This window comes from Phaethon aethereus, assembly GCF_964289735.1.
Source record: "Phaethon aethereus genome assembly, chromosome: 7".
Classification (NCBI taxonomy): domain Eukaryota; kingdom Metazoa; phylum Chordata; class Aves; order Phaethontiformes; family Phaethontidae; genus Phaethon; species Phaethon aethereus.
Genome location: NC_138583.1, coordinates 24,343,316 through 24,357,547, shown reverse-complemented (window position 1 = coordinate 24,357,547; position 14,232 = coordinate 24,343,316). Strand labels below are relative to the sequence as shown.

At 40.0% G+C, this 14,232-nt stretch overlaps 1 protein-coding gene across 1 annotated transcript; it reads right to left on the bottom strand.

The window, feature by feature from the left end:
- Positions 1-207: 207 nt before the first annotated feature.
- Positions 208-4,853, bottom strand: LOC309406914 (zinc finger protein 518A-like; the record flags this gene model as incomplete). The annotated part of the gene is given in 2 exon segments (XM_082002293.1): positions 208-4,826; positions 4,829-4,853. Coding segments are annotated over 2 exon segments (4,644 nt in total).
- Between the last annotated feature and the right edge of the window lie 9,379 nt (positions 4,854-14,232).

Here is a 14,232-nt window from a genome sequence, read left to right as displayed (position 1 = left end):
AGTTACCTAAACCACAAAGCTCCTTGATCCATCTCAAAGTCTGACAGCAATAAAGAATCTGCTCTTCCTTTTAAAATACAAGCACTTTGCATAATTTTTAAACTTCAGTTACAATACTGAAATACAAAACAAAATTACTTGTGTATCCTAATTGAATTCTTTTTTCGAAAAACTGTAATGTATATTTATTTTCTTCACCTGTCATCATTACGTTAATGAATTCCAATCTCGAGTTGCCTCCATTAGATGCCTCTGTCCATGTCCCACCCAATTATCCTGATTGTCAAATATTCTACCGCAAAACCAGCAGCTAAACTTAGCTTTCAAGGTATTATCAGAGGTAGTTTTCACAATCTGATAATTGTTTTTGCTAGTCTTTTTCAGTGTCAATTTTAAGACAAATCTTTCTTTTACAGGGCTAATAGGTTTTATTGTCCTGTGCCTCTTTTGAGACAGATCATCAGTAGTTACATCCAAAGGATTGCAGAAGGCTGGCTGCAGAAGTGCTTCAATAGTTCTTTTTGACAATGAAACCTTAAGAACATGTCCCTTAAATTTAGCAATGGTTTTCATTACATTTACAACTTCTGGAACATCTGCATCAGGGTGGTTAAGCACAACAACTGGTTGATTTCTCCGAGGACATTTTACAAGCTGTTTAGAATTAAAAGGAAGTAATTTCAAAGTCCTCACAGTTTCTTTTGATGCCCTCGGTTTGTAAGGGCCACCTGATTCATTAACAACTTCAGCTCGATTCTTTTCCTTACACTTTCTGTGCAACATTACTTTCTTTCTTGGAGGTTCTGGGCAATTATCCTTACTTTTCCGTTTGAAATTTTTGTTTCTTTGCACACCCACAGTTTCTGAACATTTAGACCCAGTTTGTTTTAAACGAGGTTTTACTTTTGCAGTTCTGTTTCGAGTACTCCATGTGGACTTCTGACTACCAAAGTTATTCCTGTTGTTAGCAGTTATTACTTGCGTACTCTCAATAGAACCTTTCTGCAACTGTGTCCCTGCAGACTTAGTAGAATAAACAGGTTCTACAGGCGGAACACAACATGCTGGATTAGAGCTTGCCAAAGAGGCATTTGCTGGCATTAACCTACCTGGTAAGATTAAGGCATCATTACAAGTAAGATTAGTTTGTTTCTGTGCTAGTGCAGGAGTAAGGGACTGCAAGTTACCCAACTGTAGTGAGGGCACTGAGTTGCTTACTGACTGAGTGGTACCAGCCAGTGTATCTGAAGAATTCTTAATTTTCAGCAAAAGCTTTTGTTGCATGGCTCCAGTTTTCTTTGGCTGACAATTTTGATGAGCATTATCCTGAAAGACACTATGTTTATGAACTACAGGCTTGTTTGGTGTCATACATTTCAGAAAAACTGCCTGCTGTCCATCAGGCAGAAGCGCATAAACATGCTGTTTCTGTTTAACTTCCTGTTGGTTTACAGACTCCGAAGAACCAAAGACAGCATCCTGATGCTCTGATAACACCTTCACAGAAGAAATACCTTTCACAGAAGACTCCGATGAGTTTGTAATTACTAGAGGGCCTTTGAATGGCATGCTATTCAATGAGTCATTTGCTGTATTACATGCTTTCCTATTGCAGGAACTTCTTACACTTCTGAAACTATCATTTTTCCCCTCCACTTTTGAAGCTGGTATGGTTATTTTACCATATTCTCTGGATGCAACTCTCCCTAAAACCTGAGAACTGTCACAAGGGACATTCGCAACCGTTCCAACTGCCCCGCTAAAAGCCAAAATCATTCCAGGTCCTTTATTCAAAACAAATGATGCTGGTACACCTTTAGTCACGTGCCCATCTGACGAACTGGTTGACAGCGGAGATTTTCCTGAAACCACCTGCAGTCCAGGCTGGTTAGCAAGGTGCAAAGGAACAAAAAGCCCTGATGGAGGGGACTGAACTAAAAGGGGTTTCTTCTGTTCTTGAAGAATTGGTGAAAAGCTACTAGGATTTTGGGTTGTAGACAGTACTTTCTCTTTTGCTAACTGCTGTGTTATGATTGTATCTGTATGGGTTTTTATCAACGTACCAACACCTGGAGTTCTGAAAAACTTATCCATTCCCTGTGAATCAAATGATGGTCTGGGTGTCCGTCTTTCTCTCCCACAATGTGTACCTTCATTTGTGCTACATCTTGTGTTCAACTCTCTCTTACACAAATGAAAGCCTGTATTAGTAGGAGGCCTCTGAAAACCACATGCAGTTGCCGAGCTTTTTAAATGCATAAAGGCTTTATTTCCTGTCTCAGGACCAGAAAGCAGCTTGTCAGAATGAAGTTTTATGCAGTTATTCGACTTTCTGGGGGATTCTTGCGGAGTAGTTGCTTTCACTTTTAACACATCTTGGAGTAACTGGTTTATTTCAGGCGATAGATAATTAGCTGCCTGTTCACTCTGCAATGAGAAAACAGACGTGATTTTAGGCATTAAGACTGAGTTAACACAATCAGAGGCATTTTCTTGGAATTTCTCAGCTACGTTCTCAAAGCCTTGATGTATATTAGCATCCAAATACTGCTGGCCATTATGCTGGTCCTCCATAGAACACTTGCTGTCAACCACACATTTAGATTGGCTTTTAGAAGACACAGAGTTATTCTTAGTGTTTGTGTGTCTGTAAGTTTTAGTAATATCTGATTGGGCTGATACAAATTTCTCTGGTTTTAAGCCTTTCATCAACTCGGAATATGAAGATGCAGATTCAGTTCTTCTACTGTTTTGAAAAGAAACTGTTTTGCTAGATAAAAATTCTCTGTATCTGTCATCTGTTGACATCCAAATGCTACATGGATTATCTGAAGTGTCCATTTTGGAATAATTATGAAAAGACAGTAACCCTTCATTAGAAGAATCCACTGAAGTTGGATAATAGAGATTATTAGTTCTGTTACTATTATTCAGGCCACCATTTTGTATCTTCAGTTTAGTAAAGGGCATTTTCATAGGGTCATAGTGAAATGTATTTGTAATAGTGGGTGGTAATACCTGAGGATGACTTTGAGGACTATAACTTCCCCATGAGATACTACTTCGAGTTCCAACTTTTGTCACCTCATCACATGGAGGTACAGTTGAGCCCAACTTCATTGGCAAGTAATTCGAACTTTTTCCTATAGCTACATTACAAGGTGCTACGGTTTGAGAAACACTCCTACCATACAATAAGGAGTTATTTTGTTTTTCCACTTTTGTTTTTCCTGAATGAAGAGCAGAACAAGAAAATGGAGGGGAGGTTAATGGGTGAACAGAATTATTCCTTAAGGTTGACTGATCAGTTACATATGGTATAGCACCCGAAGACAAGTCACAGGGATCAGCAGTCTGTAGCAAAGGCATTGCAGAACCATCTTTAATAGGATCAGCTTTCTGACCCAACAAATGTAAATTCTGCTTACTTGTAGGTAATAATTTTATAACAATATGTTGTTTTCCATCTACCATTTTAAATCCCATAAATTTAGCACTGTAATTTGCTGGAACAGATATTTTATTGTTTTTGACCATCAATACTGTTGGTCCATGAACAGCATTTTTCAATAATCCTAGGCCATAACTTGTTCCATCATCTGCTTTGTTGTATTGTGCAGTAGTAGCAGAGAGCATTCCACCTGTGAAATTATGCTTTTCTGTATATATAATTTGATCTTTTTCTTCATTTGCTTCCACATTTCTCATGCACTGGTTCAGCTCCTCAGGTTTTGTTTGAATTTTATTCATACTTCTTAGCACTTGTGCATTTTTTTCTCCAGTTTTGTCACTTCCACTGCTTATTTTTTTCCGTCTCCAGAGTGGTTTTTTTGATGCTCCCATTTTATACCTTCTCAACACAAGCTTTAGTCCTGCTGGAGTCTTCACTACTCTTTTTTCACATTTATCCTTTTCCAGTTTTTCTTTTGCATATAAGTGGTCTCTATGCAAAGCTATGATGTGTTTTAAAAGATAATCTTTTCGTGATGTGCTGTAACTGCAATATTGACAACCAAAGGGAAACATACCAGTATGAACAAGATGATGTTCCTGGAACTCCTCTTTTGTAAAGCTTACATGATGGCATTTTCCACATTTATATGGAATCTCATTATGTCTGTGAATGTGCTGAACAAATGTGCCCACATCCTGGGTAGAAAACCCACATTTTTCACATTGAAAGTGACCGTTTACACAATGCTTTGATGTGAAGTGTTTTGTCAAATCCAACAAAGTGTACATATGCTCATCATTACAGAGCTCACATTTTACTAAAGTGCTACGATGGGTGCGTCTATGCTGTTTAAATGACTGAAAATCATTAGCTGAGAAGTTACACATCTCACAAGGATACAAAGGCAACTCGCCATAGTGTAACAGCTGAAAATGTTTCTGTAGATCATTTGGGCTATATCTAATGTTATCTTTGCACTTCGTACAAGTGAAATTCAGTATCTTTGCTGTAGTTTTCAGCCCTTCTTCCAACTGCCCTTCTGGTTTATTTTGCAAGTGGCTTCCCTCTGAACAATTGGGATTGCTTCCGTTTATTTTCTCTAGACTCAAGGACTTCCGTGCAGTTTGCTGTTTACACTGAAAGAGTTTTCTGAATCTATCAACTTCATGTTTCATTAATACTTCATTTGGAATGTTCACCTTGGGTAAATCAATTTTCACACTTTTTAGTTTGTAAGAGAGATTGACATCTAAAATTCCTGGTTGAGTCATCATATTTAAAGGATCATTCACCAGTGCTTTTTCCAAAGTAGTATCTATAGAAAAATTCTTGGCAGTGTTGTGTTTTAACAAATTCAATTGCTTTTTATCACAAAAAAGTGTTCCTTTTCAGATGTCATAATTTTAGGGTTTCCTTTTCTTTAAATGAATTCTGAGTTGCTGCAGCAAACAAGACTACTGCGACAATTTATTCTCAAGATTCTAGAACTTCCCCGTTTTATTCTCCTGAAATTAGAAAACAAAAAAGCAAACATTACTTTTAAAACTAATGCATTTAGAACACTTATTACAATTCATTAGTAAATACATGCCAACCTTGGAAGTTGTTGATTTTTATAATAGCATTTGAGAGAAAATAGGATGACGCAAAAAAATTACAAATTATGCTGTATCCTTTTGTTTGTTTGTTTTTCCTCCCACAAAATACACATAAGTCTTGAAAAATAAGCTTTAAAGGACAACATCTACTCAAAGATAAAAGCTTGAAATTCCATGCCATCAAATTTTTATCTTCTCCCATCAGGACAGTCTGTAAACATAAGAAATCCCAAGAGCTGTGTTTTTTTAAAATGAATCTAGCATTTATTACTTATTCAGGATTTCAAGCAAACACAAACAGTACCTCCTCTGTGACATGGATCACTAACTGAACCTAGCGAAGTACTACAAACAAGTCAAATTCAGCAGTTGATATTTTTATTACTCAAGTCTGTTACTCTATTAGTAGCTAACTATTCCGAAGGAAGAAAGTGGAAACAGGAAAGAGAGGAAAGAGGAAAGATGTGACAAAAGATCTACTTCACTAATGGACACATTACCTTTATCAACACCAAAAAACCCACCACACTCACCTACAATGAATTTTTCGCATGTCTAGCTTTAGCATCACACAAGTCTCACGTAGCAAACAGAAGTTAACTTTGGTTTTTCACCATACATTCCTGGGTATAGGTTAATCTTTTCAGAACAAGAGCATGACTGACAACAGTACTCCTCTATGGATTAAGAGGCTCAAATAGGTATGGTCAGCATCATTGTCTCGTTACAGACTTAATTCCCATAACAGGCTGCACTGACAATTTATACCAGCTCAAGTCTATGCTTGAACAACACTCCCGCACATCAACATAAAATCAGCAGAAATTGAATAGCAGCAAAAGTAATTTGAATTTTGAGAAGTGACACTGAAAAGGAACAAGAACTAGCATACAATACTTTTTACTAAAAACTTTTTCCATAGCAGAAGTCATAGTGTCACTTTCTTCTCCACTAGCAAGTTAGTGAAGTGTTGGCTTATGATCAGCGGTTCTCTCTCCACTATTCCCCTGCCCACCCTGAAGCAACACAAACTTAGAACTCATTAGATCATCCTATTTATTCACATTCAAACTGAAAGAATGATCACATCCTCTCTCTCAGTGGGATAAAGTGCGAAAGCGGCTTCTAGAGCTCCAGGCCATCATAAGCATCACCACTAAGGTCTTCCAAATATTTTCCCATACTCCTGTGAGAAGGAAGTATCTAGCATTAAACATGTAAGTACCTGACAAAGAAAACTGAGATTGAAAAGTTTTCAAGGCCATGTTCATGTATCATGTAGCAAGAAAAGCAGAATGCTTTATTTTTTTAAGCATATGCTTTATTGCATTCTTTTGGAAAAGATATTAGCATTTCTGCACAATTCTTGAAAATAAGTAAAATTGACTTTGACATTATATAGAGGCTCCAATGTCAAATAAATTCAATTAATTGTGTTCTTCAGCTATGAGACCTGCAAAATTACAGCTATACACCTGACATTCAAAAAAACCACTAAAAACCCACAAACCACAGACACTACACACACCCCTTGGGAGTCTTTCCAAACTAAAACACTTCAGGTACAGGTTTTTAATTTTTCTTTTTTTTTTAACTCAATGATAGATTTTCCAGTTTCCACACAGGAGATTAACACATGGGCTATTACTCAACTTCAAGGCTTCAGAAGAGAAAAACTCATCTACATTACACTCCACTTTCACCAAAAGAGCACTGTATTATAATGTTTTCTCTTATCAGTGGTAAATGCCTTCTTTGAACAGGAGCAAGCTGAACTCCCACCTAAAGAGTAAGTAGCTAAAAATTACTTGGACTTGTTTGTTGAAGAGCTTAATTTTAATACACAGATGCAACACATGAAGATTACAAGTTACATGATGCAATACATCATCCTGATGGTAGCTACCTATCATTCAGATTAAAATGTTATACTGTCAAATACTGAAACCTGAAATACGCATGCAAATAACACTAGAAAAATTAGAAGTGGATGCAGTAAGCTGCAGAGGACAGATATCAGACTTTTAACATGGGGCCGATGTGGTCCTCAGTTGGGCAACATTTTACTGATTGGATAAGACATTTACGTTTGCCAAAGAGTCTCATTTGAGTATATTCAAATGTGATTTGAGATCTCCTTTAACTAATTAACCACACAAACTACAATTTAACTTTGTAATTATTGGGTACCGTGCAACTATCGACAAGCACCTGCAGCACAATAAATAAAAATATTTATTAGAAACAACCAACCTGTAAAAAAAAAAATCCCAGGGATCTTTAAACGTACATTATCAAAGAGGAAGTCAGACTTACATGTTAAGAAAAGACTTCACTTCAATTCTTCGACAGGCTTTTTAACATTTTTCCACACACATAGAAGAGGTAAACATGTAAGACTCAGAAAAGGCCACAGTCAGGAAGAATACCGAAAAAAGGTCTGGAAATAAAAGGAAAGGTATTTTAAAAGGTGTAAATACAAGCATAACTGAAAGCATAAGCTGAAAAGCACAAATCCTTCACAATTTTAATTATGTGCATTTTTAATACATTTGCAGACAGAAAAACTGTACATACGTACTATGTTCTCTCCCAAAGAACACCATCAAATACAATACAAATTCTAAATTAATGAGTAGGATTAAAAATCACTACCAAACTCCTCCTAACAGCACTTATTTTAACCTTAGCTTTGTTACTACTTCTGGCATTTGTAAGTGGTAAGCATAAACACACGATAACTTACAAACAAGACAGAAAGCAGTAGCTGGTATCTCAGTCCATCAAATTTTAACTTGAACTCAGAAGACACTTATCTTTTCTTAAGTAAAAATTGTAGTAAATTCTGTAGCAAAGACCTAATTATAATTTTCTAGAAAGTTTTGCAAAAGCCTGCAAGGGAGGTGGAATATTGCATTCACAATACTTGAAACGAGCAAGGAGATCATAAAGCAGATATAATGAATACAAACCCTGAAAATACATAAGCATGTGCTACAGTTAACTCTCATGAAAACAAAAACAAAAAAAAACCCAAAAAAACCCACAAAGCACAAGCATAAGTAACCACTTGAGGCTCTAAGCCTCAATTTTCTTCCCCTAAAAATGCTCCAATATGTCAGTATTTTGTTTAAAAAAAGTAAACACAGAGGAAAAAAAAGCTTTAGCTATATACATTAACCTAGTAAAAATGACAGATAGGAGTAAGACACTTAAAAAAGGTTAGGTACCTTTAACAGGTTTTCCATTTAGAATAAAAAGACAGAAGTTCAAAATACATTGGCAGGCCGGTAGTATTTTCAAAATTTCTGTAAAAATTTTTTACTCTCATTTAAATTTGACTAAAAAAAAAAAAAAGATTCTAAAGTATTTTCCACGCTTCGTCCCATCCTACATGTGTCTGTAAATTTAGAGTTAGTGCCTTCATTTCTACAACGACCTGGACACATACAGCAACTTACAGAACTAAATCTTCAGGAACCCATAGAGCTAGAGCTTCTGGCGGTCAGATACAATCTAGCAGACGCAACGAAATGCTGCTTTTGTAAAAATAAAATAAAAATAAATTATCAAACCCCTCTCAAAGCTAACAAACACAGACACCCATGCCACACATCAAACTTGCCATTTACGAAAACAACAACTGAACGCTCCGGCGATACACGGCCACCGCCAACGAACCTGCAACCAACCACTTTCGCGGCGGACATCTGCGATGTCGGGGGGACGCTCCTCGCCTCCCCCCTCAAGGCTGCCGGCCCCGCCGCTAAGGAGCAGCGGTCCCACAGGGCGCTGCCGGGGCTCACCGAGCAGCAGGGCCAGGGCGCGGGCTGTCCCCCCATCCCCGAAACGAGCAGGGACAAAACACAAAGCGGTCGCTGACACCGGTCTGCCGGGGGTCGGGGGCGCCCCCGGGACTGCCACCACCTCAGGGCTCTGCCGCGGGTTCCACCCGATCACGGCGGGGGGTGTCCACCCGTCCCTGGAACGAGCAGGGACAAAACACAAAGCGGTCGCTGACGCCGGCCTGGCGGGGGTCGGGGGAGCCCCCGGGGCTGCCACCGCTTCAGGGCCCCGCCAGGCGCTCCCCAAAATTGGGGCAGGGGCGCGTAAGGACGCCTCCCCTCCCCAGCTTTTCCTGGGGAGCCACCCGGCTCCTCGGGAGGCCCCGGCAGGCAGCGCTGCCCCCACCCCGCCGGACCGTCCACCGCGGGGCGCCCACACGGCCCCGGGGGGCGCCGCGTTACCCGCGACACCTCGCCTGCCACCGCATCGCCCGGCGGAGGGATACGGCGCCACCGACGGCTCCGGAGCCGGCCATGAGGGACTCTCGCCCGCTCCTAGCCACTGCCCAGCGCTGCCCAGCATCCCCGGCCGCCCTGCCGCCAGCCCCAGCCGCGTCGCGCACTTCCCGCGGCCGGAGGGGGCGGGGGGGCGCGGGACTATTTGACTGCTCAGCCCTACCACGGGGCGTCTTCCTGCCCCGCCGCGGCTCGCATCTCCTGCCTGTTCCTCTCCGCCGCGGCCCGCGGCGAGCCGCCTCATGCCGCAGCGCGCGGGGACCCCCCTTCCCCGCCCGGCCCCCCTCGCGGAGTTACCCTGGCCGTCTCCATAGCCCGGCGAGTCGCTGTTGGCGGCCATAACAGTTTCCATCCGGGAACTGCGAGGCTGCGAACCCAGCGCTGGGGGCGGCCGCGGCGGAGGGATACGCGTTCACCTGGGGGGAGAGAGAGACAGAGAGAGAGCAGACGAGAGCGAGTGACGGCGGCCGACGAGGCCCACGACGGGGAATGCTCGGCTGGGAGAAGGGGTGGGGCACCACCGCCCCCCGGCGGGACGGGCGTCTGCCCCACGGGCCGGCCCCCGCTGTGGGCGAGGCGGCAGTACCACCAGCCCCCGCTGCCTTCCTCCTCCTCCTCGGATGTGGCCGCGGGGGCTGGAGCGGGAGGGAAGCACGATGCCGGGCAGCTTGTGCGGGAGGGCCAGGGCCTCCTGCACCCGTTTCCAAGGGCCGCCATGGCCTGGCGCCGGCCGAAGGCCTACCGCGGGACGGCTCTGGTGGGCCTCGGCCACATGGCCCGGCCCATCATTACCTGTTAATGGTTTTGCGCTACCGTCCGCCCCAAGATGTCTGCAGCCCAATGGCCTTTAATGGCACTGGGCAGGGAGAGCTGATGTCCGACCACAAAAGACCCAGAAAGAAAGGTCCCTGCCAAGGCTTTTTGTGGTCTACCTGAGACAAGGATTGGCTGAGCTGCTTAGACGCAGGGTATAGGGGGTATCTATAGAAGATGGCGGCAGTGAAAGCACTGAGAACATTATACATAGATTAGATAAGTCGATATGTTCTCATATGCTCGAAATAACACAAAAAATCAAAGCTGAAAATCACTACAAAATAAAGATTTGCCTTGTTAGAGACATTGCTGCTTAGAAGAGGGATAAACTATGCTTGTTAGTAGTAGTGTGCGCTAAACATTTGTGCTAAATTTTAATGCCCATGGAAGATTACCAAAAGTAAGATCACCAATTGAGTGTGAAGACACATGTGAAATAAAAAATTCGGATGTACCATGGCCAAAAAGTGGCAAGCAACCATGGCAGAAATAGATTGTCAAGATGCATTGTGAGTGAAGAGGTCATTGAAAAGGAAAGCCTCTCTCCACTTATGAAATAGCATTCAAAAATCAAAAGCAAAGCGGAGAAAGGTTTAGGTTCCCAAAGGAAAAAGTTTAAACCATGTCATGAGCAACTGGACCAAGCGATTCAGCTAAATTTTTCTCAAAAATGGTTGTCACATCCTACTAGTTACAATAAAGTTTAAGAACTACGCTTTTTACTCGTGATGAAATTTGAGAATAAGGAGGAATGTTGCTGTATTTGAGTGTGTATGTGTGTGTAATAAGGATCCATTTAACATGAACAGATTTTTAATTCTTCATTCAAACTGACATCACTTATTTCCCTTGTGTCCTGGACTGTGAGAGAAAATGAATAGAAGCCATTTTGGGGTGGGATTTTTGGCCCTAAATAATATCTTCAGGAATAGAATTATATCATTGATGGTTCTGCTACACCCAAATGAAACAATCTGTGCCAAAAGCAAGCAGAGAAATGTACTGGTGATTTGCATGCAAATCTTCAAATCCTTCCTCTGGCCTCTAATTCGTTCCACTTTTCTAAATGGTCAGAAATAGAGTTTGCATGTAAATGCCCATAGTGTTTTGGAGGATCTGAAAACTAACTACCACTGAAGAAAAAAATGAGAAACAGCATAGTTCTGGCTGCAGCCCTGAAGTCAGAAGAGATAATGGAAAAGAATTGTCCATGAAAATCAGCAGTCCAACAAGCAGCTACAGTATCAAATTTGTGTTAGAATGCTAGTATTCCTCATCTGAAATGAAAAGCTACACCGTATTGTCAACTATTCATCCTAACAAATTTGCATATGAAGATAGAAACAAATATTTTATCTGTAGCATATCACTTCATAATGCAAATTTAGAACATGTATGGTTGTCAAGCACAAGAGAGAAAAAGAAAACCTGTGAGATAACACCGAGAAAGACAGAAAGAAAGAAGGCTAACATCTAATTTATCATATACATTGAGATTCTTTGCAGCACAGGAGGAATAGAAAAAAATTACATCAGACCACATGCTTCTAACAATAAATTTATATAGGGTTTAATATTTATATAGGAACATATGGAAAAAAGAAAGGTGGCAATCCAATGAAAATTGACAACAATGGGCAAACCCACCAAAAAGATTGACATTGTATAGTAGCTTAAAAATTAATGAAAGAACTCTTTAGTCATGAGAGTCAGCATCTGCAAAAATGCTCCCCAGAATTTCTGTTTCCCATTTTGTGAGAGTACTAGGAGCCCCTTATAAACTATGACATGAGAGGCCAATGTAAAGATCTGTTTGAATCCATGCACTCACCACTGAAGAGATGACCAATGAATGCAACAACTGCCATCCTACCACTCAGAGTGGAAACCAAAAGCCATCAAGGAAATCCAAGTGAGACCAGAGTCTTCTCAAGTGTTTCAGAAGCAAATGGGCAGAACTGGAGAGCACACACATTTTCTGAGTACGCTGATGCTGGCAGTTGAACCCTATGTGGCATTAAGCATAAATTCAAACTTAGATATTTTTAAGTACTTTCATACTTAGATATCCTTAGAATATGATTTCTTGAAAGTAGCATCCCGCAGTGTTCTATTTCAAGGATCAATGAATGCTGTATGAGGACTAGAATATCTTTGTATTCTTTTTCCTGAAGACAGAGATCGCACATACTGTATCTGGATAGGTGCAATATGTATGCATCTCTGTTAAATTCCCAAGTTCTTAAAAAGCAAGATAAATTGAATTTGGTCCACTTTACTATGTGAGATCCTGTAAAAAAAAAGGTGTTCAACCACAAGACAGATTATGTTCTGTGAAACATGAAATATCCCACAGCAGTTTTTACTTTTCACCCAAAAAAATGGCTCTGACATCTGCAGTCAGTTTTCTCTCTGAGTATTGGCTATTGTCTCCAGAACATATGTAAGCTGTGTAGTATTTTGGAAACTTTAAAGGTATTTGTACTGTCCCACAGTGCATTACATCACAATTATTTTGTGCATTTGAAATAGCAAACAATTACAGGACTTCTCATTACGTATGTCATTAGCGTTATTCTGTTATAAGTTGGCAGGGCAATTAAGTGCAAATAAGTAGCCTTCATAATGTGATTTTTATTATTGTTGCTATTAGTTCAGTATATGTGATTTTTTAAAATTCCAAACTCAATGCTTTCTTCAAATACATGGGTTTCTCATAAACAACATGCGTACTGCATCCCTGGTTTCAATTAGATGTCCATCTTATTCATGAATAGCGGGATGGATTGGATCAATTTATTGTGTAATCTGCTGGACTATCAGAAATTACTTTTATCGGAAATGAATCCACACTAAATAATTGGGACTGACTTAAGGATTTCCTCAGAAATACTCTGGAAAAAGATAATTCAATTTTCAAAAGTCAATGCTGAGGCAAATGCGAAGCACAGATCACAGAATAAAGCTGAAGAACTCTTAATTTTTTAAAGAAAACCACTTCTTTTTAATGTGCAGTTGCTCATGCATTTGCCTGAAATCACTGAATTTGGTCACAAACATGAAGGAGCTTTTTTTTGAGTTAGAATCAGTAATGAAGTGTTACTGCTAGTGTAGTCCATATTCAAATTACAAAGTGGAAATACCTGGCTAAAAGTGAAAACATTATTTCATTCAGATTTTCACATTTGTTGGTATGTGTACAAAAATAGCCAAAGCTCAAAGCGTTTTTTGATCTATGATAAGTTTTAATCTTGGTTCTCTCCCATTTTTTGTTCAATCTAACATGAATTTAAATTGTTTTCCCTTTCTACAGATGTTACTAATGCTATGGTGGTTCTCATTTGAACTTTTATTCCTGCAATTTTAACAATTATGGTTTAGATAGCTCTAAGACTAATTGGCACCATGAAACACACAAAGCTAAATTATTGACTTCTTTCACTATTCAGTGTCACTCTAGATGTGCAGGTAAATCCATAATGAGAATTCAGTGATGTTCTGATATTAATAATGATACCATTAGGTGTCGGCATTAGTACTGCTATTTATAAGAAAAAGTATGGTGAAAAGGAAGCCTTACCATAATGTTTTCCTACTGTTTTAACCAGGCTATTTACCATAAAAAAATACAGGGGGAAAATTAAGGTCTTTATTTTTTCTCACTGACAGTTACCTGTAGGCAAGTGTACATGGCAAAATAGCCAAAAATCTGGCGTATCAGAAAGCAGTTTCTCATAAAAAGACAGTTTTCTTATTTCCACAGTGTGATGATGTTTTAGCTTAGAAAAAGAAATATGGAACTTCTCTCACAGTCATGAAGCAGCTCATTCATATAAGCATTGTTTCAAGTACACTGTACTTGTTGAAAAAAATGAACTCTGCCTAGCCAATGTATTATTTATTTTAGTGACAAGCACAGTTTGGAGCTTTTTGTAAGAGGATCAGTCTGGAAATAATAGATTTGAAGAATGAAGTCAAAAGGCCCCACCAAAAAGCTTTTATGTAAGAATACATCAGTAAAAAAGAAGAATATCAGAAAGTCAAGTTAGCACCTTTAATGAGT